This window comes from Pseudocercospora fijiensis (genome assembly GCF_000340215.1).
Source record: "Pseudocercospora fijiensis CIRAD86 unplaced genomic scaffold MYCFIscaffold_4, whole genome shotgun sequence".
Classification (NCBI taxonomy): Eukaryota; Fungi; Ascomycota; class Dothideomycetes; order Mycosphaerellales; family Mycosphaerellaceae; genus Pseudocercospora; species Pseudocercospora fijiensis.
This window is the reverse complement of record NW_006921535.1, coordinates 1,705,065-1,725,208: the sequence shown is the minus strand read 5'-3', so window position 1 is coordinate 1,725,208 and position 20,144 is coordinate 1,705,065. Positions and strand designations below refer to the sequence as shown.

Sequence of the window (20,144 nt, the reverse complement as noted above, 5' to 3'; positions counted from 1 at the left end):
CTACCGGCAATTTCCGTTAAGACCGCCGAAAGCTCGGCTTCCGCGGAAAGCCGGGGTTAGTACGCGAAGCCGCGATTAACTAGCGACAACGGTCGTATATAACAACACCACTACGCAAGGTAATTAATATATTTCTAACTGTGATCCGACGCGCTTAATAGCGACGAAGAACCTCCCGTTTACGCCGTACAAAAATACCTAATGCTCGCTAAGATATACGACGTTAAAGAAAGTACTAAATCTCGCCTTTGCGAAGCCGACCCTCGACTTATAGCAGTCTACGCGCCACCGTTCTAAAATAACTCTTCCTATAGCGATCGCTCGTTCTTATCGTACTTACGCAACACATACATTAGCCGACCGTATTAGCTATCCTTTAAACCCTATTCTATCTACCTAGAGTGCGGCATAGTTGCCAATTAGTCTAGGCTATAGTCTCTTATACTTAGAGCGTCGTAGATTATACGAATATCAGTTTTGCGGCTTCGCTAGCCGTTACGGTCTTATCGCTTTAACTAGTTAAAGAACACTAGCAATTAGACGTCCGGCGGCGTTACTATATGTCTAGGTTTACCTATAATCGGACTAGAAGGAGCTATAGTGCTTGACCTAACTAGACTAGACTCGGAAGTACGTCGTTTCTTTATAGGGCCGCCCTTACTGTAACCGCCGAGATGGTTGTATATTACAACCCCTATAGCGCTATCTATAGCGCGGGCCTTAGTTGCAAATGGATTGCTATTGCTGTCCTTACGGGCCTTCTGTCTTATTAACCTGCTAACTATCTCTTTACCTAGACGGCTTATAGTGACTACTAGCACGTCCGCTCGGAATTGGCCTATTCGAATAAGCTTAGCCTATCTAATTATAGCATTAGGGCCTATTTTGACGTAGTTCTCGTACCGCTTCTTGCCATTAATCTAATAGTGGCCGCTATAATTCTTACAAAGTTAGTCTATATAGGCCTATCGATTATGTAAGGCACTGCGATAGTTACCGCTCGGTATAGGCGTGTCGTCGTTGTCTATCTCATTATTTAGGTCTAGGTCGTTCTCGCTGCTAGCAGCCGCCTAAGAGGCCCTCAATTTACGCAGAGCTTGTTATATAGCTATATTCTAACGCGGAGTATTAGTTGTCGCTGCCGCCGTTGCTAGAGTCTTTAGTAGTAGTAGCTTCTTAGTTAATATAACCTTTAACTGAAGAAGAAGGCCCTTCTTGCCTGCCTAGTGCTATTCTTCCAGTTGTTTAAGAGCCCTTCGAATAGACCCCCTAGTTATAGTAGTCTCGAGGTAAGTCGGACAACGACTAGCCTTCGCAATAGTCTTAAAGCGTACATTCTTCTCGAAGGTCTCACTCGTTATATTAAGCGTTGTCTACTAACTACGCTTCTACTCGGACTAAAGGTCTCTATGCTTAGCACTATCGTTATCCGAAGAGATCTTCTGCGGCTTACTAGCGAGCGTATCGCGGCTATACGAGATAGTCTATAGAAGCGACAGCGTCTAATCGACTACCTCTTACTATTGTTCTATATCCTTATCTTCTTTAGCGCCTTCTATATAGTCTTCTTCATTAGCGGCAACAGTGCCTTCCTCGTTAGTCGCTATAGAGCCTTCCTCGTTTACCGCTGTAGAGCCTTCCTCGTTTACCGCTGTAGAGCCTTCCTTATTTACCGCTATAGAGCCTTCCTTACTATCGCTTCTAGTAGCGGCATCGAGCAGAATATCGTCTTCTATAGATGCTACTAGCTCCTTACGGCGGCGAGGGCGACGTGCTTCCTTTATCTAACTTAGCTTGACGATATTATATATAGGTAGCTGTCGGTCGCGGTCCGGAGGCTTTATTAAAGGCGGCGTAGATTAAACGACAGGCTCGAGATTAGCCTCCTTCTTAAACCTAATCGACACTATAAACAACACTAGGCTAGAAGGAGCAGTCTGCTTACCGCTAACCTACTATTTACTAACAAATTTGCAGTAGAGCCTAGGTGTGGTATATAGCGGCTGTTCTACGGGTTAGCGCGACATTCTACATACTATAGTACCCTAGTTAACAGCGGTCGATAGCAGAGTTCAATTTGTATATAGAATATTGTTATCGGGACGGCGCTTCGGCTGCACCTAACTACTGTGTTTTGCGTTAAGGTTGAGAATGCTAAGAACCTCGTAATCTCGATGCCTGTCTATACTGTTTCTTAGCGATTAGGTCGATAGAGTATAGACATATCCTTATACCGCTTTTAAGATGTCCTTAATAGGCAGTATACCTCTAGAGATAGCATATATCGTCGCTACGGTCTACGTTGCTAGTAATCTCCTACTAGTCTATTATCTCTTAATAGCGCTAAAACTGCCGAAGAATCCGCCTACTATAGCTCGTACGAGTCGATCGCGTAAACTAGTCGAGAAGGAGCTACTAGCGTATAAGGACGCTATTATAAGGCGCGAGTTGCTAAAGAAGAAGAAGACGAAGGTAAAGAAGTCGGCGGCGGCGACGGCGATAGCGGCGGCACTAAAGAAGTTTAGTAAGGCGCGCGCATTCGATATAGACACGTAGAAGGAGTTCTCGAAGTAGGTAGACGACGGCGCCTCGATAGCGGTTAGTAACGAGAATGTTAGTATAGAAGGATAAGTTAAGCCTAGCGAGTTAACGGCTATAGGTAAGGCCGCGCCTGCCTCGAAGTTAGTATAACGCCTTATAAAATAGTAATTAGTAGATAAGGAAGATATCGAGACGGCCTCGTACGATAGTCGAGACGACCTACGCTATAAGTAGTGCTAGCGCCTTCTTAATAGCAATTAAGTACTTAGAACTAAGAATAAGGAGTAGTCTAGCGCCGCTACTTAACCTACTAAGGATGCCTTCTACTAGGCAGTCGATAAAGCTAAGAAATAAGGTCTCTTTATAGGAAGCTATATACTAGTCGTATCCGCTACGAGTATAAAGAAGTTAGAGTAGTTCTATTAAAGTTAGAAACAGAATAGTAAGCTTAACGGCTAATCGTTGTTCCTTCTAAGATTAGTTATATACTAATATCTCTCGTAGCTAAGGACTATAGCAAGGCTCTTAATACTACTATCGAGTTTGTATACGAGGCTCGCGATAAGATCCGGATTGATATTGAATTTAAGACGGCTCTAAAGGACGCTCTTGCTAGCGCTGTTCTTAAGGTCTTAAAACTAAAGCTAAACGAATAGTAGGCTACTAACGGCCTTGCCTTTATTGCTAAGGAGCGTAGATCTAGCAATTATAAGACTAAGCTCTAAGCTAACTATATATATACTCTCTCTAGTTATAAGAACTATAGCGGCTTCTGCTATTATCCTAAGAATACTCCGAATACGGACACCTATTATTACTAGTTCTACGAAGACGCTACGAAGATCTAGTCTTACGCTCTTGCTATAAAATAAGAAGGTGTTACTCTTAAGAAGCCGCTAGAGTTAGCCTTTATTAAAATAAAGGATTATAAAGACAAGATGCTAAGCGGTAGGCTTAAAGGCTCTGCTAGTATGCTTGCTAATTTAAAGACAATGCTTAAGCTTCCGCAAACGCCTGCTTAACGAGGCCGCAGTGCTATTGATTCTAGAGCTATTGTCCGAGACACTATATCGAGTCTGCTTCTAGTTCTTCGTAGCGGCTTAGCTAAGCCTACTATCGCTTAACCTTAACCTCAACCTCTAGCTATAGTAGAAGAGTCTCCTATTCCTTTATATATTATAGCAACACTTAGAACGCTAATCTTAAGCCTTACTCGGCAGTTCTTTAAGTATGCTATTAAGCAACACGAATAGTCTAATCTAGAAGAGCTTAGAGACTTTAAGAAGATAGAGTTATACTTCCTTACTAAGAAATAGGACTATAATTAGATAATGCGTGTCTCTAAGAAGTACTAGAAGGAAGAACTTAGCTTCTTTAAAGGATATAGACGCCGGTTGATTAATACGTTAAAGCGCTTTTAGAAGATAAAGTTGTCTAAGAGGGCAGAGAAGTAATAGATACGAGTGATAATAACGACATTTATAGATAGATAGATGTTTTATTTGCCTGTTGTAGTGCCTTTCGGCCTATGTAGGTCTGTTTCTATGTATTGTTTTAGGTAGGAAACCAACTTAGTTAGTAAAAACCTCCCTCCTATCCTATTTATAATTGTTAATCTTCCTCGTTTCCTTGTTTTCCTTCCTCTAGGGTATACTAGTGTTATAGTTGTTACCCTCTAACTACCTTGCCTACTGCCCTGCCCTTCTTTCCCCCTCTTCTTCCCTCCTTCTTATCTACTCCTTAGTTTCCCTTACTAGTGCGAATTGTTGTATAAATCCCTATTTAATAATCCACTTTACTATCCTCTTTAGGTCTTCTTTGCTCTGGATTAGCTTATCGTATTCCCTTTCTATTGCTTTTAGTCTCTAATTACTTCTGCCTTCTAACTATTAAGGGCAGACTAGTAGTATATGCTTAGGGTTCTAAGATTAGTAGCTATATTAGCAAGCCCTGCTTTTAATTCCTAGGACGTTTCTTCTAAATAGGTAAGATCTAAATCCAATGTGTTTAGATCTAATTTAGATAGCTAGGCTTGCTTCGGCCCTATTTAGGTCCTTGTAGAGCTAGTAGTTATATTAACCAAATTTGATTAGTGCCTTTAGGGTTCCTAGTCTAGCTTATGTTTTGTTCTATTCCTGCTCCTATAGATATCTAGCTATTGATTCTGCTAGGCTTTGTTTCTCTCTCTTTAGTTTGTCTTCCTTTAGCCTTATATTTAGTCCCTAAAGCTCTTTCTCTAGCATTTCTCTTATTAAGACTCTATAGTACTCTAGGTCTTTAACTTTCTAGGGAGTTATTTATAGTCTATCTCGCCTCCTAGTCCTAATGCACTAGGCTTTTATCTTGTCTAGTGCCTTTTAGATAGTCTGTTAGGCTAGGTATTCTATTGTCTTTGCTATATATTAGTGTCTTAGTCCCTTAAAGTATTGTTTAACTAGTAGGATCCCTAATTCTATTTCCACTACCCTTATAGGTATAGTTTTATATGCTCCTAGGATTTTCTTTAGGCCTTAGGTTTAGGACCTACTAACTAGTTACTCGATCCTCTTTAGTGTTTTCTCCTAGGCTGTCTATATCTATGCTCTATATAGCATTGCTAGCTTAACAATTGCTTTGTATATAACTTTGGCTTTCTCGAATATAGCCCCCTATATAGAGGCTATAAGCCTATTAATGGATTGTATATTAGCATCTGCCCTCTGCTTTGCCTTCTTTACTTGTAGTCCCTAATTCAGTTTTAGGTCTAGCTAGATCCCTAGTACCCTAAGCTCTGCTAATAGTTGGGTTTTAAAGCCTTAGATAGTGATTAATTGCTTTATATTGTAGGTTGATTTAGCCTTACTAAAGTAGATAAGCTAGTATTTTTCTAGGGCGAATTTTGCTCTATATCTCTTTGCCTATTTTTTATACTCCTAGTGCTTCTCTTCTAGGATCTTATAGTTAGTTTCTGTTGTCTTAGACTAGGCTAGGATGTTTGTGTTATCTACAAACCCTAATGCTAATATGTTTCTTAATTCTAGGAGTAGGAGTAGGTCTGCTATAAAGATAAGGAAGAGGATTAGGGAGAGTGTTAATCCTTAGGGGATTCCCTTTTTAGTTAGTATTAGGTCGGATTTGAATTTGCCTAGAATAAGCTATATTAACCTTTCCTATAGGAAGGACTAGATAAATTAGACTATCCAGTTTAGTGTAGCCTTCTATTTAAGTATATATAGGAGCCTTTTATAGGAGACATTGTTAAAGGCTCCTAAGATATTAAGGGAGAGGAGGGTTGCTACCTAGTTTTAACTATAGTACTAGATATGCTTGATCTGTTCTATAATTAGTTCTATAGCTATTAGTATTGACCTCTTCTTTCTTCCTCCTATCTAGCCTTTAGGAAGGATGTTCCTTTCCTCGGTAAAGGTTGTTAGCCTTTTAGCGACAATTTTTTCTAGCACCTTACCTATTGTATTAAGTAGGGCTATTAGTCTATAGGCCTTAAGCTACGTATAGTCTTCCTTCTAGGGCTTCCTTAGTACTACTGTTAGGGACTTCCTAAATAGTCTTAGGTAGTGTCCTAGTGCTAGGCTTTATAAAAAGATATTGGCTAGTACTAGGGCTAGCCCCTTCCTATATACTTTTAGAAGTTTATTATAGATCTTATCTTCTCCTAGTGCCTTATTGCCTAGAATTTTCTTTAGGATCCTTTTAATAGTTTCGGGTTTGACCTAGGTGTCTCTTAGTATGCCTAGTAGTAGAGTCTCTTGTTCTTTCTCCTTTATGTCTAATAGGTCTGCTTATACTTTTCTATAGAAGAAGTGTTAGCCTAGGGCTCTTGCTTTCCCTTCTATTGTAGTCTGCATTTGTCCTTATTAGTCTATAATATCCGGGAATTGTAGTAGTATATCTTTATCCTATTTAGGTCTCCTTGCCTATTTAGCTATCCTCTATATCTCCTCTAGTTTCTTTGTAATTATTCCTATTATAGATCTCTATTCTTGTATCTTATCCTTCTTAATCTAGATCTTCTTTTCCTAGTAGGCTTTGTTATAGTTGTCCTATACTTCCTAGATATAGGTTTGTATCTACTACCTCCTAGCCTTCCTTGCTGCTTTAACCTTCTCTATACACTTACTAGTCTAGTATAGTTGCTAGTACAGTAAATATTTCTTTGCTAGGGTATGCTTTCTAGCTACCTGTTTTAGGATTCCTATTAGTTCTTCTACTGCCTTATCAATGTCCTCTAGCCTTAGGAGGTACTTTGTTAAGAGTTCCTCTAGTTTTAGGTCCCTTTCTAGTTCCTCCCTAATCCTGTCCTATTAGGTACCTTTCTAGTTAAGCTTCTCCTCTAGTTCCCTTTCCTAATTAGCTTAGACATTTAGCTTAATCTGTACCGGGAAGTAGTCTAATGATTCTTCTAGCTCCTAGTTAACCCTGTATCTTATAATCCTGTTCCTAATCTAATATAATGCAAAGTATAGATCTAGTATGCTACTGCTTCCTCTTGCTTCCTAAGTAATTAGTCCCTTTAGGGTAACAATTTCTATTCCTTCCCTCTCTAATATATTAATTAGTCTTCCTGCTAGGAAGTAGTAAGCTAGGGTAAAGTCTAAGCCCTAGAGGGGGTAGTAGAGGTTGAAATCCCTAAGTAGGATTTAGTAGGTGTTCCCCTAGATAACTCTAGGTAGTCTTTCTAGGGTTTTCAGTTAGGTACTACTTCTTAAGTCTAGTAGTGGGTTGTATATATAGTAGACTTAGAGTATACCTTAGGATATCTCTACTTAAACTAATATTAGGTCCCTATCCTCCTATAGTATAGCCTGCTAGGTTTCTATATCTATCTCCTTACTAATATAGTGGAAGTGTAATGGCAACTGTGTATTCGATAGGTACGTAGAGAGGTAGAAGTTCTAAGTACGGAAGGGGGCTCTCGTGGCATGCCAAGTCCGCTTTGTCGATGCCTTAGGCTCTAACTCTCTAACCACTCCCCTAACTATAAGTCGCAGAGCCTGCGATACAGTGTCGCTATTGCCTTGTCTAATATCCTACCCGTTACAACGGTAGATCACATAAAAGAAGATTATTTATATGCTAATCAGTCCCTAGGGTATTATACAAATCAGTCTCTTACGCTAGTAATATGCTAGTTACTATGTCTAATCTGTATCTCTAACTATAACTCTAAGTCAATCTATATGTCTATGCTCTTGTATTGATGCTTAGTAAGCGAGTGTAGGTAATGAGTTGCGGAGCGCGTAAAGTCGTACGCTAGGAAGGTCGGTCGATATAGGTAATAGGTAACTATTGTAGAGGTCTCGGAGGTGTCGCTCGATCGTTAGTTACTAAGTGTTATTGCGTAGGTTGAATCGGTAATGTGCTTCTGCCTTCTTCGTAGCCTTCTTTAGGTGCAGTATGCGCGGCTACGGAAGCCCTTCTAGTGTGTCGATCTGCTGTCTTGCTAGATATCTACTTCTAGGCGTAAACTTCTGCAAATGCTTACGATAATATAGGCCCTATAGTGACTTGGTTCTATTAACAGTCTGCAGCTCGAAAGCATTGTCTATATTATCGCTTAATTGTTTAACGCGGAAGAGGCTAGTCTAGGATGGTTGCTAACTCTTTTAACGGATTGACTAATTCTTAAGAAGGACAAGATTACTAGGCCCAATTATAGGATGTGTGTTTATAGACCGATGAAGACGTCTAATGCGCTTAGCTGATGCTGCCTTGCTGCGGCGGCGCACTTCCGAGTGTACGCGATGCCGGGTTGTAAGGTGTTCTAGTATATTAAAGAGGCTAGTGCATAGCACCTTTAGCTACTAACTCGTAGTAGTAGCGTTAACGTCGATTTCGGGCTTATTATTAATTAAATCAACTATTGCTATATTAGCTTCTTTAACGCCTTCTAATACGTTGATTAATTCCTATCGTCGTACGGAAGGATAGAGATCGGCCTTGTTACTAAGCTCTTCCGGTCGGAGGCCTAACTTAATCTCCGCAGGTAAATATCCGATGCCCTCAATGTGCCTGTAATTAGCATACCTTATTGCCTTAATAGCATTAGTAACCCAGCCGCTAAGTTGCTTAATCGGGTGTCTATTTAGGTCTATTAGGTAACTATTGTTGTTGCGCTTAAGTAATCGACGAATGACTCGGTTTAATACCCCTACGGAGCTAGTAAGTCGCTTACTTCCTGCAGGCCCTAGCATTGCGTAGATGCCCCTATCCTGTCGAAGGTGCTCCGCTACTATTGCAAACTCAGTGCCGGGGTTATAGAATGCTACTATAGGGTCCGTAGAAGCGTTAAAGACCTTATCTAGTGCTATGTATACAGTCTCGGTCTCCTTATCTTCTAATAGCTTTACTTCGCTAAAGCGTAAGAAGACATTAGCGACTATAAGCAAATATCGATACGGTCTCCTACTAACTCTAATGCGCTTAGGCGGAAACGGTCCTATTAGATCAATCTCGACGACTTCACTAGGGTGCAGAGTATAGAAGACCTTGTATAGGTGTGTTAGGTTAGCTAGTCTCTAAAGAGCGCAATAGAAGCAGCCTTTAACGTATTTAATAATGTCGCTATATATGCCTAGCTAGAACACTCGGTTAATAAGCTTCTAGTAAACGATGCGCTTATTAAAGTATCCTACTTCATCGTGTAGCTTTTGTAGCAATAGCACAATCTCGTATAGTAACAAGCATAGTACTAGGATTCGTCGCTTGTTAATCCGATCCGTAACGATGTATCTCTATAGGATGCCTATTGCTATATTGTATCGATAGCTAGCGGTAATAGTCTTAAAGCTCCTATAGACGGCCTTAGTCTAGATTTGAGGGATCTGCTAATATTTGTAATATCTTACAATGTCGCCGTACTATTGCTTAGTAAGCGCCAAGTCCTTATCTAATAGCCTCCCCGGTATAAGATTCGGCGCCTTGCAACAAGGGTAGTTATAGTAGGGATTATAGCATATCTAACTCGGATCGCCGTTCTTATAGACGCAAAGAATCTCGTGCCCGATCTCTAGGCAGTCTAGGATAGGCACCTTTATTGTTGTTCCCTCGGTTAATCGTTTAGGTTCACTAAAGGGTATCTATAGTAGTAGTTCTTCGACACTAATATTGTTAGTTGGCCCTATTACCATTTCCTCCTCTTGTTCCTTCCTTAGCCGACTTCTTACGCGCATAAGTGCCTTACTAAGCAGATTCAAACCCTAATATTCCCTTATCCTATCGGCCTTATATCCTTCAAACCTAATGCCCTATATTCGATCAGTTAGTAATGCCTCTACAAGTTTACGATCACTAGTGCCTAGAAGAGATTCTAGTAGCCTAGGGTTTGCTTTAAACTTTAGGTAGTTGCCTTGTTCCGCAATAGCCTCTCGGTGTTTATTCTAGATCGCCGGTTGCTATCGTAACCCGCGCACCGTGCGGCCAAGTAGCTTCTGTTTAGCAGGGTTGTTAGCGTTTATAATCTTAGCGGCGGTCTCGAAGTTACGATAAATCTCTGCTTTCCGCATTATTATAAACTGTTTAGCAGTATTGAATGTGAGGCCCTCGTATTCGATATTGTTGCTAAGGATATACTATTAAGAAAGGAAGCTATAAGGCTATAGTTGCTAGAAATATATAGGCCCTAGTTGTCGATTAATAGCGTTGCCGCAGGTGTCGCATTTGTCGCCTTTAATACGAGTGTTGCAGGTCCTACAGGTTACGACAACTCGTGTATTGTTAGTATTAACCTCCTCGTACGCAGTATTGTTCTTGCTTGCTGATTCGATGCTGCTAAGTATATATTTCTCGTATCTCTCCCCCCTGCCGAAAAGTTTATTTAACGTCTCGTTAAAGCCTCCTTTGCTATCTTTCTATATCTATAAGTCATTATTGTTATGTGCGTCTAACTCCTTCCTTAGTTCGATAGTCTTAGTGTTAAGGTCCTGTTTATTGTCGTCTTCGAAGATCGTACGAGACAGCGCATCTGCTACTACGTTACAAGGGCCTTCGATATACTCGATACAGATATTGTGCTATCGAAGGGCGTCTTGCTAGCGTGCGTAGATCCTATCTGCTTAAGCGTTAATAAAGCTAGTAATAGGCTTATAGTCCGTATAGATAACAGAAGTAATAGGTCCTTAGAATATATAGGTGTATTTGCCGATAAAATAAACGATTGACTTTAGTTCTCGCTTGTAGGTGCCGTAGTTGCGTTCGGTCTTGCTAAAGAGATAGGTATCGTATAGGATAGGTACCTATTTGCTAGTTGTCTTACTATTGTAAGTAACCTCCTGCCTCTGTCGGATAAAGCAGCCTATACCCTTAGTAGAAGCATCTAAGTACATCTTATACGGTAGTGTTAGGTTATGTCTATACTGTTCTACTACGGATGCCACCTGTTTCTTTACTAGGTTAAAGCTTAGCTAAGCAGCCTCGTTCTATTACTAATCTTCTAGGTTGTCGCTTATTAGCCGCCGAATAGGTATTATAACCTCTCCTATATTCTTAACGTATTCGCGCGCAGTGTTAACAATGCCGTTAAACCTTCGTGCGTTATAGGCGTTCTACGGTACTAGCTAGTCGAGGATCTTCTATACTCTTACTAGTTTCAATGCCTTACGTCTACCCGATTTGTATATATCTCTAAGCATCTCTAACTCGTTAAAGCTAATATACACTTTCCGGAAGGATAGCTTTATCTTTACGAATGCTAAGCGAGGGAAGAGGTAATCTCGAATGAAGGGCTACTAGGTGCTCTAGTCTCGGTGCGCTAGTAAGATATCGTCGATATAAACGGTTATATAAGGCAGCTGCTGTTCCTAGTCTAAGCCGACTATTATGTCGACAGCGATAAGCGAGGGCTCCGGGTCTAGTAGAGGTATTATTCCGAATGCTACGTTGCCGTATTCGTTTATAGTAAAGCTCGAAGACCTTGCGCCTATTAGTATACATATAGGTTGCAGTTGTCCGATTGTAGGTATATAGAATGCTAGGAGATGCCTATTAGTAGGGTAAATCGATATTGTCTAGTATGCGTCTTTAATGTTAAACTTCGAGAAGCATCTATAGGTCGGGTTGCTAAGGAACTCTTAGCTCTTTTTTATTAGCTGCATCTGTTCGCCGCTCTCTTACTCCTATATATAATAATAATTAAATGTAAGGCATAGGCGTAGTTTGCCTAGTTTAGCAACGATAACGCAGTTAGTATTCTACTTACTAATCTCTCCGTTAGCCGTTACTATACTCTTAAAGAGGCCGTTCTCGAGACCTTCCGTAGTATACTTAATTAGCTACTATTCCTTGTCCGCGCTTATTCGCTTTAGCTTAGCGCGGAAGACCTACGTACCTTCCTTTAAGATCGTGCGGTACTATATTAGGTCTATAGTAGGTCCGAGATCTCCTTATCTAAGTGCCTCTAGGTCGCGATAGGTCTATAAGACTTAAAGGACTTCTAGTATATCCGATTTAGGTATTAAAGAGCTAAGCTTAATCTCCTTCGTACTAATCTATTCCTCTAGTCCTACGAGATTCTTACTTGTATCGATTTCTCGGCGTTCGACTCGGCGAGTAACGGGGTACTTATAGGTAGAAGTCTCGGTACCGATGCTGTTACTTTAGACTATATAATTGTCGATCGTTTCTACTAGCTAATATCGGAAGCAGAAGTACTCGGTACTATAGCGGCAGGTTCCTTCGGAAACGTCGTAGTATCGCTTAGGGTAAGGGTTAGGGTTGGAGTTATCGCTTACGTAATCGCCTTTTGCCTCCGAGACCTTATATGCTCTAAATGGCCTAATTCTTCGAGAAATGCCATTATCCACCTTAGGGTATAACCCTAACCCTAACCCTAACCCTAACCCTAACTCTAGCCCTAGTGTTTCTCTAAAGCTCTCCTTCTGTCGTAGCTCGGCGCTATTAACGTCGACGCTATAGTTAGTATTTATATTAGTAGTAAGCCTTTTCTTGTTATACTAAGGACTTAGTAAAAAGCCTAGCCCTTCCTACTAGTTACCTTTATATTACTAAGGTCTATCTCTTCTAAATTACGGTTTAGCTCTTCTATATCTATATTATCCTCTTCCTCCTTATCGCTACTACGCTCTTCTATTTCCTTTACTTCTCCTAGACTTATTAAGTCCTAAATGTCTATTATAAACTTCGGTAGGTCGCTATACTTTAGTATTATCTTAATACGGACGACCTACTCCCTAATGCTAGTATCTCTAACTTCTATAGCTCTATCTTTAACGCGTAGAACAGCGTTAACTTAGTCTAGGAACGCTAAACCGAGAATAAGTAAGAGGTTGCTACGTCCCTTAGGGTAGCAGATCGCCTATATGTCCCTCCGAACGCCTCTAATATCGACGTAGAAGGTCGAGAAGTGTATAATACTAACTAAGCCTCCGTCGGCGACCTTTATATTAAGTAACGGAAAGCTAAGGAGCTTAACCGAATAGAGCTGTAGCTTTATACCCTTGCGGAGGTGTAGGTAGATAACGTTTAAATCTGATCCTTAGTCCGCAATATACTAGGTACGAGGTACTTATACCTCCCTTCCTCTCGCGGCGTTATAGATCTTAATAGGCAATAAGTAGGCCTTAGTCTTTAAGTCCCGCTAGCGCTAGCTACTAATACTTGCCTATACCTATACGGTAATGCTATTGCTATTGCCGTTAATCGTAGCACTTAGGCTAACCTAGTACTCCTTTATTATATCTTCCGCGGTAACTATAGGTATTCCTTTACCGAGGCCGGTAGCGGCTATAGTTAACAACTAGACAGCCTTTATTACCTCTATTATAACGGTCTCGGGTAGTACTATCTCGCACAACTCCGTAACCGTAATGCTGTTATTCTCGGCTAATTCTATTATCTCCGCTATATCTTCCTCTTCGGCCTTCTTAGCCTTACGCTTACCTGCTTCGCGGAAGCGTAGTTGCGAGAAGAGGTACTTATACCGGTTGCGGAAGAACGGTAACTACTATATAAGCTATAGGATTAGTAAGCGGATCTCTAGGTTGCTAAGGACCTTCTTTACCTTAATCGGTAGTTCGTTAAAGAGGCCGTTAATAGGCTTTATAGGCTTAGCGCCTTTGTCGACCTTCGAGGTACGTGCCTTTATAGGCTTAATAACTCGTGTAGTTAGGATGTTTAGTATATCGGTGTCTCCGTTGCCCTCCTTATTATAGTGAACCCTCTTATTCGTATTACTAGTAGGCTCGGTAGGCTCCCTATTGCTATATCCTTCGGCTTTATTCGTATCGACGTCTTAGCTCTAACTCTTCTTAATAATAGTAATAGCGGTAAGTAGCTCTTCTAGTGTCTTCGTACTATCCTAGTTTAGTAACACTTCGATGTAATAAGCATCCGCCGATAGCGCGTTACTATTCCGCGCGTCGTTTAATAGTCGATCGCTTAGTAGCGGAGGCCTAGGAGGAGGTGTTCTGCTATAATCTCGATCGCTACTATAACCTCTACGGCCGCCTCTATATAAGCTATAACCCCTACGATTATTACTATAACCGCTACTATATCTACCTCGATTGCCCTCGCCTCGGTTAGTACCTAGATTCTTAGCAAAGAAGTCCTCTCGTTGTTCTTATATAAGATATATAAGGAACCTGCTCTCCTATAGCATTAGTCGCTAATCTTCCGTATAGACATTGTTACGCTTAAGGTGTCTACGCTAGCTATACCCGTAGTATAGTAGATTGTTGAACTTATATCGGTACTAGATTATACTATTAATATAGCTATTCTAGGACTAGGTTAGGTCGACGTCTCTATTACGCTTACGGCTACGGCGCACAGCCGCATAATAGTATTCTAGTATTAGGTTGTTCTCGCTATAACCTAGTCCTATATTGTTGCGTAGAGCGCGTAACTAGAAACCCTAGCGCTACTGCTACGGAGGTCCTTATTAATACCCTAGTTGCTAAGCTTGCTATTATAGTAGCGGCGGGGCCTAATTCCTCGGTAGTATATATAGGGAGCGCTATTAAGAAGGTGTCGGTAAAGGTAAGGCGTAGTAATAGTAGCTATTGCTGTATTGATATAGGTAGCCCTACTAATCCTTAGCTTCCGGCGGAGTCGACTATACTATATTAGTATCGGCATTATAAGGCTCTATAGTATCTTAGTACTTCTTTAAGCGTTGATTAAGGTTATATAGTAACTGCTTACTAACCGACTAATATATAGCTGCCTCCTTTAGCACTTCTATGTGTTTATACTCCCTCTGTTCCTTCTTAGCCTTCTCCTTATCCTTAATAAGGCGCTAAGCCGCCTCCGCCTCCGCTAATATCGCCTTTAGGGTAGACTGCTTCTTGCGCTATATCTCGGTACGGAGCTTTTTGTCTACGAGGCTATTAACGAAACCCTTAATAGCGATAGTAAGAACAGTACGCTTAGTACTAGTAGCGGTGTTATTATCTTTGCCGTTTGCCTAGCGGAGTAGGACCGTACAACGATAATAATATTCCCTTAGGTCTTTATCTTTCTTCTATGCTACTTCCGTAAGTGCTTCGATAGTCTCGACGGAGTTATTAGCTAACGATGCTGCGTTTGACTATTTCGCAAAGAACCTATCCTTAATAGTCTATATAGTAACCGCCGTAGCGTTATTAACGTGAGGTCTCTATACTAGGTCCTTTAGTTCTATATTAACCTATCGTACTGCCTCGCCCTTTATCTATATATTAAAGTCTTTGCACTACCGGACTGGGTTAGCTCTGCTATTAACCTAATCCTATTGCCGCTTAAATCGATCCTACTAACGCTCTGCGTCACCCTTAACTTCTTCGCCGACAAACATACTAACTAGCTCTAAGCTAGCTACGCCGGTCGCTATATTTAGTGCTAGTAGCGGAGGAACTAGTAGACTTCCTAGTAGTAATAGTATTAATAAGCGTAACGATAATGTTAATAATCCGGATAAAGAAGGAGGTCTGCTGCCTTGTCTCTAGGGAGAGTTAGGTAGCGAATACGGCGGTGTATATATCTTAGTATTAGCGTAAGACCTAGAAGAACGCCGAGAGCCACTTCTAGATAAGGGATAAGACCGTAGTAATTGCGGACGCCCCCTTTCACTTAGCTCTTTATACTAGTGTAATAGGAACTTTCTAGTACCTACGAGGTCCCCGAGTGCTTCCTTTAGTTGTCCTATGTAACCCTCCGAGAGTAATCTCTACCGTGCTAATCGCTAACGCCTCTGAAATTCCCACTCCCACTTCTTCTTATCGCAACTGCGTAGGTACTTATAGTAATTTCGTGCTGTTCTATAGACCTGTCGAAACTTGATGTGCCCTATACTGCGAGATTAGCGATGTAGATTAAGCCTTAGGAGAATTCTATTAACCTCCTTGTCGCTATAAATCTACTCCTTTCCGCCGGCCTGTTTCTATAGTAATAGAGAGTTTGCTAAGGTTCTAGACGAGACCTTTGATGCTTTTAATATTAGGCTTTGTCGATAGATAGTCCGCTCAATGTCCTCTTCGTTCTAATCTCTCTTACTGCTCGTTCGATAAGGTATTTCCGTAGGATTACCCTAACTATAAAATCCTTTGAAGTTGGCAATCTTCTTAGCTAATTCCGGGCTCTTAAGATCCTAACTAGCACGCTTCTTCTATACGACCTTCTGCGTGCCTTTAATGTAGTTCTACCTATTTCTGCCTTCCTCGGGCATATATAACCTGCTTAAGCCTCCTGTCGGAGCGGGTCGTTCTCGACGTATCGGGCTCCTCGGTATACTACTACCGAATACGGGTAGGCTCGGTAGGTGATTTCCGCTTACGTAAAGCCGCTGTCTACGCTAATATAGGGCTTCCTATATATCTCGTGCCTTCGGTAGGGGAAATTCTAACATATACGTATACTATTGAAGCTGTACTCGTGTCTTCTGTAAATAATACTACAGGGCGATGCGTACGCCCGGTCGATACTGTTGCTATAAGATGCTAATGCTAAATAATGTTCAATATGCTGTTACTGTTAATACTATTACTAATGCTATAAATGCTGTATTCTAACGCCGTATTCTGATGCTGTATCATCTCGTTTTCTCGCTTAAACTGTATGCACTAAACGCCTGTCGCTATGCCTTAAAACTGCCTAAATATGTCGCTGCCGCTGCACCTGCTATTCTATGCCGGTAACTATTGCACTTTTGTGCCCCTTGCTGCTCGCTAGTAGAAGTGTGATAGCAACTGTATATTCGATAGGTACGTAGAGAGGTAGAAGTTCTAAGTACGGAAGGGGGCTCTCGTAGCATGCTAAGTCCGCTTTGTCGATGCCTTAGGCTCTAACTCTCTAACCAATATAGATATATATCCTTAGGGCTCCCTAGTTGTAGATAATTAGGTAGTATCTTAGGTCTTTAACTATTGCTAGTCTCTTTATATATAGGTTAAGCTAGGGCTCTTAGATTGCAATAATGTAATGTTCTTTTAGGTTTAGTTCTTAAAGGAAGCTCCTCTATACCTTGTCTTTGCTCTTATTAATATTGTACTGTATAATGTTTAGTAATATTGCAATGTTTATTAGGTTTCATCTATATTATTTCCCTATAAGTTTTCCTTTAGTCTTCCCTTACTTTAGACTAATATTTGACTAAGCTTTGTCTGCCCTGCTTCCTTTCCTACAATATTAAGGTATCTTAGTCTCCCTAGTTGCTAGTGACTCTCTTATACTAGTAAGGCCCTAAATATGAACCTATTATCTTGTCTAGACCTCTTTTATAGCACTTAGCTAGGTTGCTTCTATACCTAGCTGCCCTAGCTTATTATATATCTTTTTGGTGTATTAATTCTGGCTTCCTTTGCCTTCCTAGCTGCCTATATTCTTACTAGGCATTCCTTCGCCTAAGAGGGGTGTCTTTTAGTGTAGTATATATATCTTGCCTCTCCCTTATATGCTTTACATTCTTTAACCTAGTAATCCCCTACGTAATAGGAGCAGGTATTAGTTGTCTTTATGCATTTAGCTGCTAAGTGTCTATAGTATTAACATTTGAAGCACTGTATTATCCTATAGTTGCTTCTGTATATCTCTGTTTCTAATCTTTTAAAGTCCTAGAATAACCCCTAGTCTAGTACTATATTAGCTTGCTCTACACTCTCTACCTAGATAATTAGGGAAGACTGCTTCTTACTCTCTTTAATTTTCCTTTTAATCTATACTACTTTTGTAATCTTTAGGCCTAGGTATATAGCTTGGTTTTATCTCTATAGGCTCTTAATATCCTGTTCTTCCTTAAAGCTTCTTATTATGCTATAGGCTATAATTATAAATTGCTATTAGGAGACCTTTGCTATTTTCCCTATCTTAGTTGTCTATTCTTTTTGTGTTTCTAGCTTCTTTTTATCCTACTCTTGTGCTATAAATAGCTTGATTACCCCTTTACCTTCGTTCCTAGCCCTAATTACTTCTTTAACTGCAATTCTTTCTACAATCTCTTTCCCTATAAGTCCTTAGATTTCCTTTTGCTCCTATAGGTCCGTAATGTAGACTCTAACTACTGTCCTCGGGGGTTTTAGCGCCTCCTAACTAGCTATTGCTACCTAGGTACGGTGGTTTAGGCTTGTCTCCTATTGTTTCTTCGTAATCTTTGCTACGACTGTATTAGCTACCTTTGTAATTACGTAGCTTGCCTAGCTATAGATTGCTTTTAGTCCTCTAAGGAGTTCTAAGATTATTATCCTATATGCCCTCTTAGGGGTTCTTCTATCCTCCGCCTTTAGTACCTCCTCTGCCCTAGTATATAGTGCTTTCTATTCGTCCTCCCTTCCTTCTTAACTGTCTTCCCTTCGTCTCTAATTGTTCGCTGCCATTTTTTTTAGAGGTTTATTGCCCTAGTATATAGTGCTTTCTATTCGTCCTCCCTTCCTTCTTAACTGTCTTCCCTTAACGACATTTATAATAGAGCGACGGGCGTTCTCGTTAGTTTAGATTAGTAAGGGGTTTATATAGTAATAGCGAACAAAGCGGCTTATTATCTGCTCCGTTATATATGTCTTAATTATCGTTGTCGCCCTTCGAGTCCTCCGCGGAGAGAGTAAGATTTATAAGCGGAGCGCTCGAAGCGGGGCTTAGTATTCTATACTATGCCTTCAAAATTCGAAAACATCCGCTATAATAGTCGGATTATAGTAAAATTAATAGCAGAGCTTCGTCTTAATGTTGTCTTAATATTACATATCTTAAACAATATTATTTGTATATATAGTAGTAGTATTGTATACTTAGAGGTATAGGTTGTCGAACTCGAAGCTAAGCTTAGTCGCTTCGTCGTTAAAGCCAACTCTATTAATATTATAACCGCTATGTTTGAACAATCTACGCATATCTATACTAGCTATATACTTAAGAGCCTAAGTTAGAAAGTTAGCAAAGCATTCAAAGTCTTCCTATATACGCTTATGCTTTTTAATCTACCTCTTAAGTATATTAAAGGTCTGTTCTATTAGGTTCAAATCTAGCGAGTATAGCGGCAAGTATTCTAATCTGTAACCGGCTAACGTTATTATCTCTTTAACTCTATTACTATAGTAGATCGACGTATTATCTATAATAAATATTATCTCTTAGCCTTTAATTAGCGGCATTACTTTATTCTCGAGCTAGTTATCGAATGTAACTTAATCTACGGCGCCTTCTATATATAGAGTACACTTAAGATAGCTATTAATAGTTAGAGCCGGTAATATAGATAGGCGTCGTTAGTGTTAAGCGCACTAGAAGTCGTAACAATCTACGCCCTTCGGAGACTATCTATACTTCCTATAAGCAGTCTTCTTATTAGAAGCTGTCTTATTAAGGAATATTAACTTATCTACCGGCTAATTCTAGCTCTTTATATACTATATCGCTCTTACTATCGGATTACGCTCCTTCGCGACTTAACGAGCGACTATACGAGTCTACTCGAGCCGATTAGTAAGCGTACGCTATACGCTCGAAGGGCAAAGTTCTACGCCGAAGTTATTATATAATTCTATATATATCTCTTTAAGATAAGTATCTAGTCGATCGTTAAGGTATTCTAGTAACTACTCGTCTATTTCCTTCGTTATCTTCCTTATACGGCGTTTCTTAACCTTCTTCTTCTTACCTAGTTTAGGTACCTCCGGCGGATCCGGATCTAGTATATATACCTCCCTAAATAGCTAGTAACACTTCCGCTATCGATATATCGTCGACGTACTTACTCCTATCTTCGAGACAATAGTTGGAACGTTGAGATTGTCGTTGAAATATATTACTACGAGTCTAGCGGTCTTAGAGGGTAGGCGACCTAGTATAGTAGCGTAGTAGCTAAGGAAGGCGTAGAACAACTATAATAATACCTTAGATTGCATATTTAACGGCTATACTATCGATATGCTTAGCAATTCAATATTAAGACGAGAATACGTAGACAGAGGACGATTTAGCTAATTTACTAGTAAAATCTTGGTAGGGCTCCTCCAGTCTTGGCATTCTCAACCCAAACGCAAAACACAGTAAGCATGCGGCACTGAGAGATTTCCAACGCTGTTTGGAAGGTGAGTTGCTTCGAGAACACGCTTGTACGATCTCGCATGTCACGTCACGCCCGACCGCGTAAACTTGTTCTCTGAACGCAGCCAGCT

The 20,144-nt window shown here is 40.4% G+C and overlaps 1 protein-coding gene across 1 annotated transcript; it reads right to left on the bottom strand.

Moving 5' to 3' along the window:
* Positions 1–9,785: 9,785 nt before the first annotated feature.
* On the bottom strand, positions 9,786–10,076 carry MYCFIDRAFT_135774 (uncharacterized protein; the record flags this gene model as incomplete). Its single annotated transcript, XM_007928088.1, has 2 exons — positions 9,786–9,917; positions 9,951–10,076. Coding segments are annotated over 2 exons (258 nt in total), but the record flags the coding sequence as incomplete, so codon positions are not given.
* Between the last annotated feature and the right edge of the window lie 10,068 nt (positions 10,077–20,144).